This window comes from Ananas comosus, linkage group 13, assembly GCF_001540865.1.
Source record: "Ananas comosus cultivar F153 linkage group 13, ASM154086v1, whole genome shotgun sequence".
Classification (NCBI taxonomy): Eukaryota; Viridiplantae; Streptophyta; class Magnoliopsida; order Poales; family Bromeliaceae; genus Ananas; species Ananas comosus.
The window spans coordinates 1,000,133-1,019,427 of record NC_033633.1 but is presented as its reverse complement, the minus strand read 5'-3'; the positions used below and the strand labels follow the sequence as shown (position 1 = coordinate 1,019,427).

General features: G+C 35.1%; 3 protein-coding genes across 4 annotated transcripts; 1 reads left to right on the top strand and 2 right to left on the bottom strand.

The window, feature by feature from the left end:
* On the bottom strand, positions 1,497-6,123 carry LOC109719496 (protein GPR107-like). Of its 2 annotated transcripts, none has more exons than XM_020246222.1 (2): positions 4,700-6,123; positions 1,497-1,786 (listed from the first exon to the last, which is right to left on the bottom strand). In XM_020246222.1, exon 1 carries the CDS (start codon positions 6,017-6,019, stop codon positions 4,703-4,705), a length of 1,317 nt encoding a protein of 438 aa, XP_020101811.1. In that variant the 5' UTR covers positions 6,020-6,123; the 3' UTR covers positions 1,497-1,786; positions 4,700-4,702. The 2 variants fall into 2 exon arrangements, with proteins under 2 accessions (XP_020101811.1, XP_020101812.1); XM_020246223.1 differs by lacking the exon at positions 1,497-1,786 and adding an exon at positions 2,915-3,303.
* On the top strand, positions 10,099-12,315 carry LOC109719200 (caffeoylshikimate esterase-like). Its single transcript, XM_020245746.1, has 8 exons — positions 10,099-10,277; positions 10,404-10,497; positions 10,636-10,668; positions 10,772-10,918; positions 11,032-11,162; positions 11,279-11,416; positions 11,517-11,615; positions 11,754-12,315. Exons 1-8 carry the CDS (start codon positions 10,227-10,229, stop codon positions 12,063-12,065), a joined length of 1,005 nt encoding a protein of 334 aa, XP_020101335.1. The 5' UTR covers positions 10,099-10,226; the 3' UTR covers positions 12,066-12,315.
* Positions 15,964-16,623, bottom strand: LOC109719666 (dirigent protein 10-like). Its single transcript, XM_020246447.1, has one exon. It carries the CDS (start codon positions 16,621-16,623, stop codon positions 15,964-15,966), a length of 660 nt encoding a protein of 219 aa, XP_020102036.1.

Genomic DNA, 19,295 nt, shown 5'->3' with positions numbered 1-19,295 from the left:
GATGAAGATGAAGACGACAATAAAATTTGATATTGCTTTTTTACTTAATCTACTGCATTTTGTAGCTTTTTATTTTTATATTTTAAGAATTTATAACTATACATGCTAGTATTATAAATCTAGAGAAAAAAACTTAGTTTAATAGCCAAATTTTTTATCCCGAACTGTTAAATGGTGAGCGTATAATATCCGTATAAATTGCATATCCGAATAATTGGCGAATCCGTTTTTTAAGCCGTATTTTTCAACAAATTTAAAAATTGAGATACAAATTTTATTCGAATTATACTCATATCGAATTTTTGCCGAATCCGAATTAACTAACTATGATCCATATGCCTTGACAAAATAAATATACATATAAAATACCCATTTTGCAAACATAAAAAAAGGAAAAAAAAAATTCATTGCGTCTGGCCAAAATTCAGTTATATTATGAATAGTGAAACACAATAAAGCAATATTAATTTTCATTTCGAATGATACATCAAAGGATTTTAAAGAAAAATATGAAGCACTATTTCATATCTATTTGCAATGTAAATAATAAAGTTTAAGATTTATGCATATATATATTAGGATGTTTATCTTATTTGAAATTATCACATGAATTCTACAACTAATATTCCGTTGGATCATTGGACGGAAAGGAAAAAAAACTATAGAAAAAAGTTAGAAAAAAAATTATTCTTTCTTATTCCGAATAAAATATAAGATAAACTTAAAATACCACTATGTAATTTTACATTTTCTCACTTTAGTTAAAGTGTACTGTAGTTTAAAGTTTATTAATTTAGTACCATGTTTTTTTTTTTTTTTTTTTTTCATCAGCTCCTTTGCTAACATTTTATTAAATTATATACAAAAACTTTAAATACCTCATTTAAATTTATCGAATATTCACTTTAATACTATTTAGTTTTAGCTTTGTCACTGATTTGACGAAAAAAATTAGTGGAAGGAATAATTAAAAGCAAAAAATAAAATTACGGGATACTAAATTGATACACTTTAAATTACAAGATACTAAAATAAAAAAGTACGAAATCGTAGTGATGGTATTTGAAATTTTTTCTAAAATATAATGATAAAACTTCTCTTTCAAAGGAGAGCACGAAAAGGAGGCATATGCATAAAATAAAGAATAATAATAATAACGATAATAATAATAATAATAAATAGAAGAAAATACCCTGTAACAACCCTGATATATTTACCTGAAAGCACGAATGATGCTGAAAAATCTGACCGGACATCTGGAAGATACGCTTTGAATTTCGCGCTTAGGACAAAACGTTATTAATATGGATGGCCAAAAACAGTTGGTTATGCGGTAAAGTATTTAATAGGACAACCCACCAAATTGGGAGATCAATTATTTTTGCTAGGTCAAAATCCCCCTACGCTTCCTCCATATGTACCAAACAAGTTGCTGTGGCGCAATAAAACAGGGGAATAGACCTAACCATTTCACCTGCTGGAAATTTAAGAGCACATTTTGAGAGCCCTAAAGAGTCCTTTTCAAGATATTGTCATTGTAATTTTGTAGAGTAGTTGGACAGATGAAGACTCAACTGCTGCATCCGCCATTTCTACCTAAAGTAGGTGCAGTTAAAAATACAACAGTTCCTTTATCGCGAATAAGTTGCGACAACAAATCAGAATACATTTCTAACTACACAGCATTCATAACTTACTACACTGCAACAACAAAGAGGTCCTCCGCGCAATCACCCGAAAAGTGACTACTACATTGCAACAACAAAGAGGTCCTCCGCGCAATCACCTGAAAAGGGATTACTCTTTTAGAGCTAACAAATTGCACAATGAAATGGTAGGTACGAGTTGTACAATGAAGACGAACAAGCTAAGCCGCGAATGCCAACAATGGAATGGTAGATACAAATACCTAACTGGTAGGTACTCCCCAGCCGAATTGGGAAATCGAGTCCCCGTGTGCGCTTAAATTTTTAGGGGTTTTGCCCCCCAAATACTATTACATGATGGTGGAAACCTCCGTCGGAGAAGTATCCAAACTATATCTCTAAACTAGGTGCTAATGTGATGGAGTACCTCAGCAGTTGTATTTATGATCTCATTTCCAAACTAAAACATAATCTACTAATAATCTAAAGAATAAAAAAAGACATACAACAAAGAATAGCGTTCAATCAATCACACATTTTTTCGACCGAGCATTTTCTCGTCTTAATCAACCATCTGCTAGATAACTAGGTGGTCGATGCACGAGAATAAATAAATAATGCATGCGCTACCTCCAAGCTAGAACAGAATAAGATGCAATGAACTAAACAAAGGAAAAATCAGCAGATTCAGCAAACAAAAACATTTGCAAAACTACAACAGAGGTACTGGTGGGAAATATAGACCACGATCGACCGTGTAGTATAAGTTCTAATTGAAGTAAATGAGTTGGATAAAGGAATTAAAAGAAAACACAAGTTCTTCTTTGTTTTGTTTTGTTTTGTTTTGTTTCCAGTGAATCATCGGTAACTCCAAAGAATATCTTGAGCACAATTCTAGTATTCCATAGTGATTATAATATTCCGCTTAGTATTTATGTATCCACAAAGCAGCTCAACAAAATTTTGACATTGGTTCTCCAACTACTACTCACCTTGCTTATTCTTTATTTATGAAGAGTTCCATTCATTGGTGATAGTTACAACAAAATTTTTGTTGAAAAAGTAATACGCATACTCCATATAAACAGTTCAGAGCACGTCAGTAAGAAAAACATCATTAATCTAGCTCTGATTATCGAATAAAAATATTGCAGTTAGCATTCAAGTTAGAAAGTAACGAGTGCCAACCCAGCCTGACATATTGCATGAAACTAGTAAACCGTCAAATTAGAAAATGAAGAAATGTAACAAGTGTACCTAACAAAATATTGACCGGCCAATAAACAAGTGTACTTAACTAAATAAAGCATTCGAGTTATAAAGTGCCAACCCAGAATGTGAATATCTCACAAAGGGATCCTAGACAATATTTGCATCATATACGTCAGCAGAAAAACTAAAATTGTAAATAAATTTCAACCGCAACAAGGAAAACAATCAGAAATGCATGATTCTAATGGAGCTAGTCGCAGTGACTCAAGTGATCAAGATAATTTCCCCTAATTCAAATCCAGTGGCTCAAAATTTCTGCCTGTTTTCCTGTTTTCTCGATACTAGAGCATTGCACCCTCACTTTACCTAATTCATCTCCATGCCCACTTTGTGCCTTCCTCCTAACCATGCTTTCCCTTGATCCGAAATGCTAACCCGCGTCCACCTGCTTGTACAAACAAAACTCCATGACGTACATCTTGGAGTATAAAGGAAGGACAATCATAGGGACAAAGGCACGTGCAATCACAACTCTGCGATGGCATCTTGCTTGGACTTCACCGAGTCACTATAAGGCTCAGAGAGGGTTTTGTAGATTCAAAGCTGAACCAAGAGATAGATCTCTTAGTAGAGGACAATTGGGAGATGGAGAAGCTAAGTAGCCCATCTAGTCCTATGAGAAGGATAGAGCATCGGAGAGAAATTTGCAGGACTATAGTGTCAAGGGGAGAATTCATATTGAGACAAATATTTTTTGCTTGTGATGAGTAAAATTACAGTTAATATTTCATCTAGTTTCCAAACTGAAATACACAACCACTTTCGAATGAAGCAGCGAATGGGACAAGTACAGAAGATATGCAGCTTTTTTCTAGATCCTTTTGCATCATAATTTTTCGGTATAGTGATCAGCATAAACTATTTGAGACATTTATTAGCCACATGATTATTCTTTCAAATTGCAAGACTTCTATAGTATCAACATTGGGAATACATACTTCTCACTGTGCTCAAAATATAATATGTAACTTCTTTAAAATTTGCCCATTGTTTTTCCGGTTCCTACCAACAAAGACAACTCTAATCAACAAGATACTAGGAATTAAGGATCCTCTTTATGCTGGTTATCATAAACCATGTCCAATAGTTCACATTTAGCATGGCAAAAGCCCTCAGGTAAGATACATTGAGAGAATCTCATGAAAAAGGATGATTTCTAGATAAGAACTTTCAAAGGAAGAATATTCAACATCATCGGAACAGACATACTTTGTACCAAATTCAACCTGCAGAAATAATCCAACTCTCTCGAGTTCACAAATTAATGCTCTGAATGCTCTGAACTATCTCCAAGTCTCCATACGAGCATACAAAGTCTTAATCGAAAGAGCAACTATTTCTTACTTGACGAGGCAAAAAATTATTAAACTTGCACAATGCCCACATGAATAGAAGGTCTGACCTTGAAGACAAGTCTATTTCAATTTTGAGAATTAAAAAAGTTTCAAACACAGACTTAGTAATTTGAATCAGCAGGATTTAGGTGCTTCGACTAGTAGATTACAAACATCAAGTGGTCAATTGTTGCTCCTCACAAACACACGAACATCTAAATTACCTCCAGAAACAAGAGAATCAACAGAACCGGTGATTTGAGCATCAGCTACATCAGTACAATTAACTGTGGTAATAATGTACCCCAGATTCCACAACGACAATTCAAATAGATGAACAAAAATGCGATAATAGTATGAACACTATGCGAAAACCTTCCCAAAGGGTACAAGCAATACTAAATAAAAGCAAAGTATAAGAGAGCGAGAATGCAAACCGGAAACTACCTTCTAGAGCTCGAATTCTTCCTCACGAAGCGCCATCTCAGCAGCCTCCTCCTCCTCATCGTCGAGAACAAAGTACTGATTCCTCTCGACAGGCCGGAACATGTAGAACATGAACAGGTAGAAGGCAAGGCTCGCGGCCTCCTCTGCGGCGACGCTCACCCACCGATATTTGTAGGAAGCAATGGTCCTGAGGGCGTAGACGATGATCCGCGTGAAGTAGAGGTATCCGATCACGACGATGTAGAACTGGCGGAAGAGCTGCAGCTTGGCGAGGTTCCTGGCGGCCTTGCCGTCGGTCTTGGAGGTCTCGCGGAGGGACCGGATGGACCAGATGATGGGGAAGAGCACGGCGCAGCAGCAGATCACGTCGATGAGGAGGAAGACCTGGTTCCAGGTGACCCAGTCGCGGATGAAGGGCCCGGTCTCGCCGATCACGACGGAGGCGATGTTGGCGATCACCTGAAGTGGGATCACCACCATGAGCACCTTCTTCTCGCGCTCCTGGAGGAAGGGCTTGAGGAAGGACCACCCGGTGCCGATGAGGACGATGACGGCGAAGAGGAGCACACCCTTGATGAATTGGAAGAGGTAGAAGAGCACGTCCCATCCGTGCGAGGTCCCGGTGACGCGGATGTAGTGCTGGTCCTCGGCGGCGCAGATGAGATAGAGGAATCGGGCGAGGAGGAGCCCGGACATGAGGTGATGGATCCGATGCGCGGAGAGGCGGTTCTTGTAGAGGGAGAGGTAGATCCACGCGGCGAGGAAGGCGACGTAGGCGACGGCGAAGAAGGCGTAGATGGCGGGGACGCGGGAGACGCCGACGGAGAGGTAGTCACGGGATCCGTCGGGGAGGGTGTTGAACATCTCGGTGCGCACGGCCATGGAGACTAGGGTTTCGGGGGCGCAGTTGGCGAAGCAGAGGGAGTACTCGTCGGGCTGGACGATGGGGAAGGAGTTGTTGAAGTAGCCGTCGGTGAGGTCGCCGAAGGTGAAGAGCTTCTTCACGTAGGGGCTGGAGAGGACGCAGGAGGGGGCGTTCTCCTCGGCGGAGGGGAGCTGGGAGGCGTAGGAGGCTTGGAGGAGTTCCTCGTCGGAGACGAGGAAGAAGCCAAGGAGGGACGGGTCGGGCGCGGAGAGGGAGGACGAGGCGGAGGACACGGAGATGGTGACGGAGCCGCGCGGGGTGAAGCCGAACTTCTCGAAGAGGATGATGGCGCGGGGGTCGGATTCGATCTTCAGGGTTTTGATCTCCGCCGCGGAGGGGCCGATCATGGCGACGACGACGACGGCGGCGACGACGAGGAAGAGGAGGTTATCCATGGCGGCGGAGGTGGTGGTGGCGGTGGGACGAGGAAGAAGAAGAAGAAGAAGAAGAAGACGATGAGAGGAGGGTTGGGGATCGTGGACTCAGAAATGGGGATCGGTCGTTGGGGCGTCGCTTTACACCTTGCCTAACACGGCGGAGATCCCGATTAGGGGTTTTCGGCCGTTCGATTTGCTTTGCGATTCGTTGTGTCGGGTGCAATGAGGACGAAAAGCTGGTTGGACCCGTGTTTGAATTGGTAACAAAAACGGGTCGACCCAATTCGATACCGGATAATGGGCTTGAAATGTAGGTTTTTTTTCGAGAGTTGGGCTCCGGCCCGAAATGGTTGGGTTGGATTGAGGTTTGGGCTCAGTGGTGATCTGGGCCGAACAGGGTTCACGCACTAATAAAAAGCAAACTAATGGATTTTCATTTTTCTCCCCAAAACAACAAAATTAAATTTAAAAAATGGAGTTAAAAAACAAAAAAAAAGGTCTAACTGGTTTTTATGTATGAGTCAAGCAATGCACAAACACTTTTCCTATGAAAGTGCACACACATAAGTATTATTATGAATTATTTAAAATGCTAGTTTACAAAATATGAAAAAGTACAATTGTGTATACACACACATACACACACGTAATGTAAAATGTTATATGATCCTAATAGAATATCAATAGTTCAAAGAGGAGGAGGCACGGAGCGTTTGAAAATTTATGCGTAGGATTTTTCAATGTTCAAAATAATTGTGCGTGTCGTTAAAAATGCGCGGTACGTACAGCAATATCTAATTCGTTAATAAATGTAGCCACACGTGCCTTTATATACGAGCTCTCCCATGGCGAGTCAAATAAAAACGTGTGAAATCGTAACACGTGACTCGCACAGGCCCACCCACTCTTTGCGTGCATGCACATATTGTTGGCTTAGGTAGTATTCTGCTCTGTGACGGGAGGCTGGGTTGGATCGAGTCATGTTTGAAATGACGTGAGACTGGGTAGGCCGAGTCATGTTCGAAGTAGCGTAAGATTGGGTGGGCCGAGTCACAATTGAAACCCGTAAGCGTTGTATTTTTTTTTTTTTTTTGCGAGATAGATAGCACGCTATCCGTTTTGTTTATTTCATTTAAAATAAACTTAGCTAGAAATGTGAATCAAATAGGATTCGAACTTAGGTCTCGAATACCAACCACCAAGTTCTTTGCCACTTGCTTTAGGGACGGTCGGTGTGAGCGTTGTATTTGTACGCTTTAAATATATTGATTGTGTATTTCTAACAGCTCGAGTTTTTTGGATTAATGGTTAGCACCAATGATCCGACATGTGCCACATCTCCCCTCCCTCTCTCTCTCTCTCTCTCTCTCTCCTTATTAGGTTTCAACAACCAAGCTAACAATGTACATGGTTGGATACAGTTACAAATACACGGTATAGCTAAAAATACTTATAATTCAAAATATAATTATAATTATGTATATATATATTTTTTATTTCATTAAATAATATAAAATATATTATAATTATAAATAATTTATTTAGTTATATGCAATTGATAGTTGTATTGATTAATTTTATCATTTTATATATATAACTTTTGTTTAAAAGGTCATTAGATAGATAAGTTTATATTTTATATACAATTACTATCTCCAATTATTGCAATTAGAATTATGAACAATTTAGGCGTAGTTCCATTAATTATAGTTGAGCCTCTCTGTACGGTTTCAATTGTAGTAATTAAAATTCAAATATATATGTTAAATATAAAAATATTTAAATATTATTTTCTACGGGTTTAAATTTTTAGAGTACAGCTACTATTTCATATATTTCGCATAATATCATACCGGTTTAAACTTTTAGAGTACAACGATTGTTTCATATATTTCACAGCATATAAAACCAAACAGACACTAAGCTCGAATACAAAACAAGACAAATTCCGGATAAGCAAGTTATAAATTTGATTCCTAATGTATTGTTCTATGACAGGTACATGTAAACAAACATTCAAGATCACGACTTTTAGAAACAGGTTATTTTCAAGTTAACTTCATGGCGAAAATCAGTTCGGTCTAGTTGCTTGGATCCATTAGATTGTGAATATCAACGTTTCAATGTCTAAGTCAATTCATAAAATTCCATAGCTCAAAAAATCGTACTGAACTATTCAAATTGCTAATTCAACCAGTGAACCGATAAGCTGTTCTGACTTTTACTAAATCGCATGTCTTAAAGATGTATACCATGTGGAATCATGATATCAAATAATAATATTATAAATGGTGAAAATTTGAAAATACTTTCTTTTTGTGCTAACTTTATTTATATAAAAATCATTTAAGTGTCATTTTCATAACGAGGACGGTTTCATTGTTTGCATAGTGCTCCAAATAAATTAGGAAAATGCAATTGCAACTACAAGGAGACAAATGGAGAAATACTATGCCCCAACCAAATATACATCTGTGCAAGATTCGGTACACGTTACTTCCATTTTAGTAGATGTGACTTAAAAATTTGTTAGTTATTCAAATTCATTAATTATCTTATATACCTCTCAAAGTTTGGTACATGCTTACCAAATTCATTAAGTGGTTATTTGTCGTATAAATGCTTATAGATAAAATAGTTGAGACGAAAATATATAAAGATATGCTTCTACGATATGCAGAACACGATATTACACATACTTTCTCACAGTACGTAATTAATGCAATCTTTTCGTAATTTTAAACGGAGTCTAAATCTAATTTGCTCTTGTTATAATTAATGGGAGATAAGCATACTAGTTTTGATATTATCAGGTTCATTTATATAATCATATTTTTTGATTAATTTTTTAGTAATTAGATTTGATTCAATTTTATGCATGTTATATAATAAAAATATCTTTGTTAATATCAAAACTACAGCATTATTCTAGCTGTAATTACATCACAAAAATTGTAAATGCATTGTAAGCTCATAAAAGATTTCCATAATCATCTTATAACACAAATACAAAAGGAAAATTACAAATTCCAAAATTATAAAGCTGGATAAAAAATAAAAATAAATAAACAACCCTTAAATGTAGGTGGCCACACGAATTAAAATGAAAATGTATGGAGACCCCCTCACCTATAGGGAATTTTGAAGTGGACCACTTCCTCAACGTTTTTTAAAGGGATTGAGAGTTTTTTGACTTGTAAATTCTTTAAATTTGGAAAAATCACCGATAAATTTGACAAATTCTCTAAATTTTTTCAACAAGTTTTTTAAATTCTAAAAAAAAATAGATGTCTAGAAGGTCTCGATACAAAAAAAAAAAAAAAGAAAAAGAAAAAAGTTGAGCACCCTTTTTCCGAATACGGTATAATGGAGGGGGGTGTCGTTAATTGGTGACATGGCAACTCAACCAAATATGATAAAATCCATTTATAACGTCCGTTACGGAGTCGGCATCCAACTTGGACTCGTTATTTTATTTTATTTTATTTTATTTTTTTGGGTCTTCTTCGAATTTAATATTCCCCTCTTTCCGGAAACACGAAAGTTGAAACGCGCGTGAAATTATATTATATTATTTATATATAATTTTTTCGTCAATAACAATGTAATTTCGTCTTTTTCTTTTTTCTTTTCTGCTTCGTCATTTTTTTTTGTAACAGNTGCACTTGGTGTATCAGTACAGCAGCTGAGGCACAATATTGTAAATATTTGATTGATGGTCAATATTTTCAAGTTAAATCTTTTTATAATGGACGTAACCTGTAACATCTAAATAACATACGTAATTAAAACCATAAATTTGAAAAATCAACAGTATGACTCAAAATATTACGTAAATAATTAACTAATTTGATAGAAAGCGGATTTAGTTAGAGCTGTTTGATCTAAAAGAATAATTTGGAATATATATATATATATATAGAGAGAGAGAGAGAGAGAGTAAGATCTTAATAATGAGGTGCACGGTGCACCAGGTTCATGCAATGATTTTTCTATGGTTTCAGCGATTGTTGGCGATTCAATCGCTTTAACACGTTAGAATCCCCTATATATAGTGGATAGAACAAATTATCCTCATACTATTATTCTCCCTCCTCTCACTCATATTCTCAAACCCTCTCTCTCTCTCTAAAAACAAAACCCATATACATATATTGGGTTTGACATGTTCATGTTGATTTGATTGTAACATTTACTTGAAGATCTCTTCTTTTTCTTCTTTGCGATGTCTCAGTTAAAGGCGAAGGGCACCATTGAAAACATCAAGTATGAAGAGGTATATATATATATGTATATAAGGATCGATGTTTTTCATTCAAATTTATCATTTTTTTTATTCCTTTTTTGATGGTTTTGAATCGACTTTGGTGTGAATTATTATGTTTATTGTTTTTGGTTTTAGGAGTTTATATTGAATTCGCGAGGATTGAAGCTCTTTACGTGTCGATGGCTCCCCGCGAACCGAGAGCCCAAAGCACTAGTTTTTCTCTGCCATGGTAATTAATTCGCATGCAGCGCGATTTTTAAAGAGATAAATATGGTTTAACACAATTACCTTTTATTTATTTATCTTTTATTTTTCATTTTTTTCTAATCCTGATTTTGAACCTGTTTCAATGGTTGTTTATTTATAGGATACGCGGTGGAGTGCAGCATCACAATGAGAGGTGAGCATTAAACAAATTTATCCTAATTATATATTTAAGTGGTGATCAATATGTAAAATGAAATTTTAATATGTAATCATCTCTTAATTAATGACTATTTCAGGTACTGGAACGAGGCTCGCGAAGGCCGGGTATGCGGTCTACGGGTTGGATTATGAGGGCCATGGCAAATCCTCTGGGCTACAAGGCTACATCACGAGCTTCGACGATGTCGTCGACGATTGCTCCAATTATTTCACGAGCATTTGCGGTAATTAATAATTAACCATACGAATCCATACATAATGCGAACTTAGTTTTGTTACATTTTATTTTCATTTGCTGATATTGTGTGACATGTTTAAAACATTTATATATTTTCAGAGAGGGGAGAGAATAAAAAGAAGAAGAAATTTTTGCTTGGTGAGTCCATGGGAGGAGCTGTGGCTCTACTACTGCACAGGAAGAAGCCTAACTATTGGGATGGATTAATTTTAGTTGCTCCAATGTGCAAGGCTAGTAATAATAATAATTAATCCCAAAATTATCTATTTTTATACTTTAATTATGTTGTTATCACAACATAAATTGGTGGAATTTAATTTATTATATGGTCTTGGGCCTTAAACAGATTGCTGATGAGATGAAACCACATCCTATTGTGATCAATATTTTGGCTAAGCTCAGCACAATAATCCCTACTTGGAAGATTATTCCGACCAACGACATCATCAATAGTGCGATTAAAAACCCAGAATGGCGCGAGGAGGTATAAATTAATCGAGGCCACTTTAATTAATCTTTAGTTTGTGAAGTATAAAATAGTAGGAAACAGTTCAGAAATAATCTTAATAATAATATTTTTGCAGATCCGAAACAATCCATACTGCTACAAGGGGCGGCCTCGCCTTAAAACCGGAAGTGAGCTTTTAATGGCTAGCTTAGATATTGAAAAGAACCTTGACAAGGTACAGTTCTCACCACATCAATTAATCTTTCTCTTTCATTTTCACATTTATTGCTAGTTGTATTAATGTGAAAATTGCAAAACTTATAAATCTCTGTCTCTCTCTCTTTTCTTTTTCTTCTACTTAATTTTGTATTAGGTTTCTTTGCCTTTCATAATCGTCCATGGAGGCGATGATATCGTGACAGACCCATCGATAAGTCGAGCCCTGTATGAATCATCGGTTAGTCAAGACAAGACTTTTAAGCTCTACCCCGGGATGTGGCACGCGTTGACATCAGGCGAGCCTGAGGAGAACATCGGCCTCGTGTTCTCTGACATCGCTGACTGGCTTGATAAGAGATCGATGAGCTCGAGTTTCAGATCGGAGATTGAGCGCAAGTCAGGCCACGACCCAAAAACCCTAGCTTCATACGACGCGAAAGCCCCATGCTTAACAACTCCAAATTGACACCAGACATATACACATATGAAGTTGTAGCTATCTTAATTTCATGATTATGTTGTAATTAGCGCGTGATTAATCTGCGTAACCATTGCCATGGGTTTGAGATAAAAAAATATCATGAAATGTGGGTCAAAGTCCAAATTGGAGAAGGTGGTGGTCATGTTAATTATGAAAAGGACTTGGTTGTGTGAACTAAATTACTATAGGAATGGTATGAGCAAGGACTAATTGATAATGTTCTATTTTCTTGTAATAGTTTTTTATTTTATTTTTTTTCTTTGCTATGCTGTACAAAGGTCATGAATTATTATGTTGTTCCTCAGATCTACAATAATAACAAGTTGAAAGTTTGAGAGGAGGTCACTTCCTTTTGTTTCTCTTGAGAAAGTTGTGTCTCAAGGCAAATGACTTTTAGATCTCCATAGAAAATCTATTTATTAAAAAATATTGCCTTCTATATATGCTTCTTTTTTTTCCCTTTTTTATTTTCCTATGATGAGATAGGAGAAGATCGTTCCAGAAGCTTAAATCTGAAAATACTTTTTCTTACATTCGCTGAAACTATTTATATACCTTTTTAACCAAACTTTGGTGGCTACGGTATCCAATGCTATCCATTACATAGACGGTATGAATTTTCAAGTTGTGTAAACAGTGGACACGACGGAATCATATTAAGTGTTCATACTACCATTTTTTTTTTTTTTCCTTCCAATCTATCTTAAGATAGTTTTGTCCCGCAGCTTAGCATAAAGTACCTATCCTATTCATCATAATTGATGAGTTATCATTTACGGGACGATAAAGCAACACATTGAATGCATTGATGAGAAGGAAAAAGAAAACTCCAAAAAACATATCGCCTCCTTTTTAGTAAATTATCATTGTATAACTTATTTCAATATCCAAACAGATCAAGCTACAAATTACTAAATTAGCTTTTTCGCCGGAAGTTCTTAATGCCATTCATCCCATTTTGATGTCTAAATTAAAACTCTGGAATTATATGAGTTTCATAGGTAGCAATATATATTTCTTTTACATACAAAAATTTATTCAAATGAATATTTAACACTTTGCATACCACAAATTACACTTAATCAATCAGTTTCCCACATATGGGACAAAAGAGTTACTCATGATATATATATTAATCAATGTATGGTTGGTTTTATGTACCTTAATGGCTTGTTTAATTTTATTGTCACAAGGAGAGGAAGCATTAGTAGTTGGCATGATATTAATTTAGTTAAAGAGAAAATAAACTATAGAAGAATATTCCACATAAGATTATATTAATTATATTTATGCATGCATGAGATTATTAGTTGGTGATACTTGTAGCTAGGCTTTTAAGATTGAAAACCCCACACTGGACCACTTGATTTTCATTTCAAACTAATTAATTCTCCTTTAAATTCTCTATACGTAGCCTTCTATAATTTATTATTATTATTATTATTATTATTATTATTATTATTATTATTATGAGGTTGATCCTGATTATTCCTGAAGGGAAAGCCTATTTTTATTTTCCTTTTTTTTTTAAAACCCCTTTGTCTCTAGAGGTCTCTAGAAGCTCTATGATGTAATGCATGTACTTCAAAATGGTTGGTCAATGCCAGCTATTTAACAGTATTTTATCCCTTTTGACTTTCTTTTTTAGTTGAAAAATAAATATGCTGAAAATTTTCATTATGATTTTCAAACTCGTTTGTTATTTCATGGCCACAAATTATTTTACAAAATGGGTCGAGGCAATAGCCCCTAAAATTACCTAGGATATACTAGCATATTAATTGTCAAGGAAAACATTATTCACGGATTAAAATTACTTTAACTATATTAGCTAGCAAACAAATTAAGGACCTGTTTCATCTAATAAAAAATTTTAAAAATTAATTTGCGATAGAATTTGGTATTGAGATTACATTTTCTATTCCTTATTTTGCTTAAGATTGGCTAAAAAATCACCCTAGAGTTTGGCATAAGTTGTTATCATAGGCTTTATATATTTATATATAGTTTGGCTACTATACTCTTGTAAATATAATCGCTCTCGTATTCATAAGTCGTTTTCAATAACTGAACTTCCGAATCGACGATCCATACAGTTAAATATTATCTAAAGTATTTAAAACTTATAGAAATCATATTTCATAACTTTTCGACATCATTTACTTTATGATCGAAAGGTCACAAAATTGACAATTTTTAACGGCTGGTATGGAATACTTGGTAGTTTAACGGTATAAAAGAATTGGAATAGGTTGAATTTTTGATAAAAAATTCTATTCACTATCTAGATAAAAGATCAATAACTTTGATCTTAAATTATAGGATCCGATCATCCATTTTTAGGACGTCGTTCGATTTTGACTGTTCATTTTATGCCCACTACTTGATAGACTTTATTATGATTTCGAAAAATTACAAAATTTATTTTTTAGAAGTTTCAAATACTCTAAATCACATTTAATAGAGTGGATCATCGATTTAGAAGCTCTATCATAAAAAATAACTTATAAGTACGAAGGGCTCTATATTCATAAGAGTATAGTAGCTCTATTCTCTCTCTCTCTCTCTCTCTCTCTCTCTATATATATATATATATATTGAACTTTCAAAAGATAGAGCCATTGACTTTGACATTTTTGCCTATGAAAATTCATAAAATGTAGATCTAAGGTCGCATGCAACTAAAGGAGAAGACTTTATTCCTAGAAAAATAAAAGCAAAAAAAAAAAGTATTTGAGGAAGTACCAATGAATATATAGGAAAAGGAAAAGTAAAAAAGAATTGTTTCAATTGTGAGCTTCAAATAAATTTGAATGAAAAATAGTAAATATGAATGAAAAATAGATGAACATTATATGGGCTTGGACCAATATTATAGGCCCAATGAATCAGTCATGCTTTGGGCCCAAATTAAGATGGCCATCACGGTCCAGCCCAACAACAATAAACTTACTATTTATTGGAAAGGAATATAAATTTTTGCATATTTCATTACTCAATGAATATTATTCTAAATAGAAATTACAGTGCGTTACCATCAATTTTGGTTTTGGTTTTCAAACTTTTGATATCAACATTCAAGATCTTAAATTTTTTAATATTTTTCATTCAAGTCCTTATCCTAGAGTAGGAATGTTACTTGCATTGATCTATCCATACACCCTAAATACATTAGTTTTTTCATCCGTGTATCTTGCGAGAAAAATATAACTTGGTGGGTAATGACGTTGAATTATAAGATAGAAGAAGAGTCGATAAATCTACAGTTACAACTGTACTAAGTGTAGGCAATAATCCATCATCTGATAGAAAAAATATAAACAAGGACTAAAATGAAATTCTTTAGGGCTTGGCTGAACTTTCGGAGACTAATTGTGCAATTTTTTCCATTAATTTATAACACTTTACAATGCACGTTCGTGGCCATGTTTAGTTAGTGGTGATGTGTAAATTACGAAGATATAAGCATAAATTATAATTTTGAAATGAAATCCTACTATTAAAGTGTATAATAATTTGTAAAATATGTTTATAAAGAAAGTATTTCTCACTGACTGTCCTGTCGTCCTTAGAGCAAATGACAAAAGGCTTGATGGTTGGTATCCGAGATCTCAAGTTCGAATCCTTTTTTTTTTGAGAATAAATAGCACGCTACCTGCTTCATTCATTAAATGGATGAATTTGACTCCAGAGATGAGGCAGTGAAGGCCTCAAGGAAAACAACAATGTACAGTAGGAAAAAAAAAAAGTTCGAATCCTAGTTGATTCATATTTTTAGTTAAATTTATTTCTAAATAAAAAAATAAACGAAGCGGGTAGCGTGCTACCTATAAAAAAAAAAAGAAAAAGAAAAAAAGACAAAAACAAAGTTTTTCTCTATTTTCTAATTGAGATAAACCGCGACTTTAATAACTTCATTAAATCCCTCTCCTCCATCACTTTCACCCCCATCAATGGCTTTAATTACAGCAATGCCATTGGCACCACTGTACTTCCCCGCGCCACCCACCACTGCAATATGCGACTCTGACCCACCGACACGTGGACGTAGCACACCAAAAAACCTCAAACTATCCTCCAACCCTCCACCAATAGACTTCGGCCACGTAGCCTTCATGGCCACGATGTAACTTTTACTACTATAATTATTATTATTATTATCCTCCTCCTCTAAGCTACTCACGTAAATCCCCTCGATTTTTATGCCCTTAAACTCTTCGTTAATTACACGTGCTTCCCCGGGTTGTAATGTTTGTGTAGGGGTTAGGAATGGTAAGTAACTGCTCGGAACGCCATTTCGTGCCGTAAACGGCGTCGTTTGCGACGGCGGAGGCGGCCTGCGGAGGCCGCTCTGCGCGATGCTGGTCAGGAAGAAGGTGAGGATCGGGTCGGCGGCGGCGACGGGGGTCGGCGGCGGCAGTGGCGACAGGGGTCGGGAAGAGGATGATGGATTGGTGATGGTGAGGAGAAGAATTGAGAAGAGAAGGGTTGCTAAGGGTGGTGAGCTAGGTTTGCGGGTATTATTGTAGGGTAATATTTGCATTTTGAAGGGTTCTTTTTGGTTTTGAGGAGGGGTTTATGAGATGGGTATTGGAGTTTATAAGCTTAGTTGAGAGGAGGGTTTAGGTAAGCTAAAAGAGATTTGGTCATAGTGGAGTGGTTCGTAATAGGTGAAGTTTTTAGGGTTTTGTTGAGTCAAACCACTCCATGCATTTATCTAGTCATTTTGACCACTTGGGTTTTGTCAAGTCAATGACAAAATAAATTATCGAATGTATAATAATTTTATAATTTATTTATAGCAGAATGTATGGCATGCACCTTACTGATCTCCAAATTAAATAGGAATTGTTTGCAAGTCTCAAAGTCGGAAAACGAAGACGTCGCGCGTGAGTTCTGCGAACTTGACTTTTATGATTGGGAGATTAGACAATCTCATCACGACTTCGGTATAGAACCAAACGCCAATGCCATTGACTTTCTCAGATCCGCGAGTTTCACCTTATTCATCCATGCAAAGAAACAAGCTCTTAACTCCGCTATAGCACTGAAACGGCCGATAGAAGATGTCGCACCTCGATAAACCACCAAGTGTTGTTATTGTTTCTATTAAATGCTTGAGGTACAAGTTTGAAATCTTAGCCCTTTTTATTCAAGCATTGATGGAGACCGGAGAGGGTAAGTTTCCATGCATATTTTTGTAAGGAACTGTGCTTCGACAAGCTTATTCGGCGTATGCCATTGATAGAGTGGGCCCATAATCCTCAGCTTGTTGTTTCTTTATAAAAGCAATACTATCTGTATGCCTATAAAATAGGTGTTAAGTTTACGCTTCAATATTTTTGTAGCCATCTTTGGTTACTTGTTTAATAAGTTATTTATTTTAAACTAAAATCCAAAAAAAAAATATAATTCTTGAATCAAAGAGTGTAAGATTTACATTCCTATAAAAGGAATACAGATAATATTTATTTTTTCAAGCAACACTTAAAAATTAAGAAGATGTCAATATATGAAATAAAAAAAAAAAGTTAATGAGGTCTCAGTAAATGTTCACGAAGTATTTAGTGTGCATTTATAACGTCTCTTTAATATATGCGCGAGGCATTAATTTCATCTAATCACGTGTCTCATGCACGGGCTTATTTATAGTGAGTAAGAAAGAAAATAAGAAAAACGTACACATGCATGATATATAAAAAGTGCAAGTTATACAAGCACAATTGATGGAGAATATATAGTTGATCTAATTCGACATAATTAGAAGATATAATATATTTAAGAGTATATGAAAAAGAAATGCTATATATATATAGTTTCACATGAAAAAAGAATTAATATATGGAGTCGAAGATTCATATACAAGAGTTTAGGTTCAAACATAATCATATCCAATAATAAATGGGTTTCGATAAGCTTTTCATGTATTGGATTTATAGAAACCAACTGAGAAATATATATATATATATATATATATATATATATAATGTTACAGTACTGTAAAAATTAATTGTGTAAAAACTTGCTAGTGCACATACAAAAAGGAGATAGAAATTAAATAATGAGAGATAAAATTACTTTTACAGTTCAAAAGGAAATAACCATGTGGTCCTTTCACTGAAACATACAGGTGTGGAAGAGTGGGGAGAGATTAGGATTACTTAAATGCCAACACATGGTATATATACTCTGTGTCTCTTTGCTTCTCACACCTGTACCCTATGCATTGCTTAAAAATCAAAAAAAAAGAAAAGAAAAAGAAAAGAAAAGAAATTAAAGGGACATGTGAAATTATATATATAAAGGGGTGCACTTTTTTGAGGCAATTGTAATTAACAAGTGTTTTTGGAGGATTAGATCCTTGCGTTATTGAAACATCTATTTTTTTTGGGCATGAAATTGACACCTATGTATCCAAGTGCTTGGATAGGATTAAATCCTTGCCTTATTGAAACATCTATTTTGGGCACAAAATTGACACCTATTTAATTAGTGTTTAACTTTTGACTACAATACGACTCTTAGATATAAAAAAGATTTGGTTTATGTCACACTTTTGTTGGATCAGAGATCCTCTTTTAATTGCATGTTCCACGTACACTTGTAAAATTTGATACGTTACTAACATTTATTAAAAATTGACGGTTGAAAAGCTACTATATATTTAAAGTACTAAAATTATGTATTCTCCAATAAAAACCATTTTCCTTACAATTTTGGATGCACAAAAATTCGTCGCATGGCAATAATTTAACGGTTGCCATAACTTACGAACGGCGAAGAGTTTGGAGTCGTATCAAACGAGTCTACTGTCATGTCAAGATACATGCTGAAGTAGATGTCGTCCATTTGTTTAGGATGTCGTCCATTTGTTTAGGCAGGTGCCAGATATCGGCAATGCATTTTGAGTCCAGAAAATTTTTTTGTACGCGGAGTTATAAGGATTTACCTAATCTTCTACATCTTCTTCGGTATATATCCAATCCTTAGGACTATATATATATGGTCTAAAATGAATGAGAAAAATGATCAATAAATCAACTAGAAAATTATCCATATGCTCATTAATTAATGTGCAATTGTGCAAAGGAGTAATTGTCTCTGGTCACCTTAGATAGTTGGCAGAAAATTTAAAACCTTGCTGGATGGTCATAAATACAAATATTTATTTTGGGGATAGCAATTTAATATATATATATATATATATATATATAT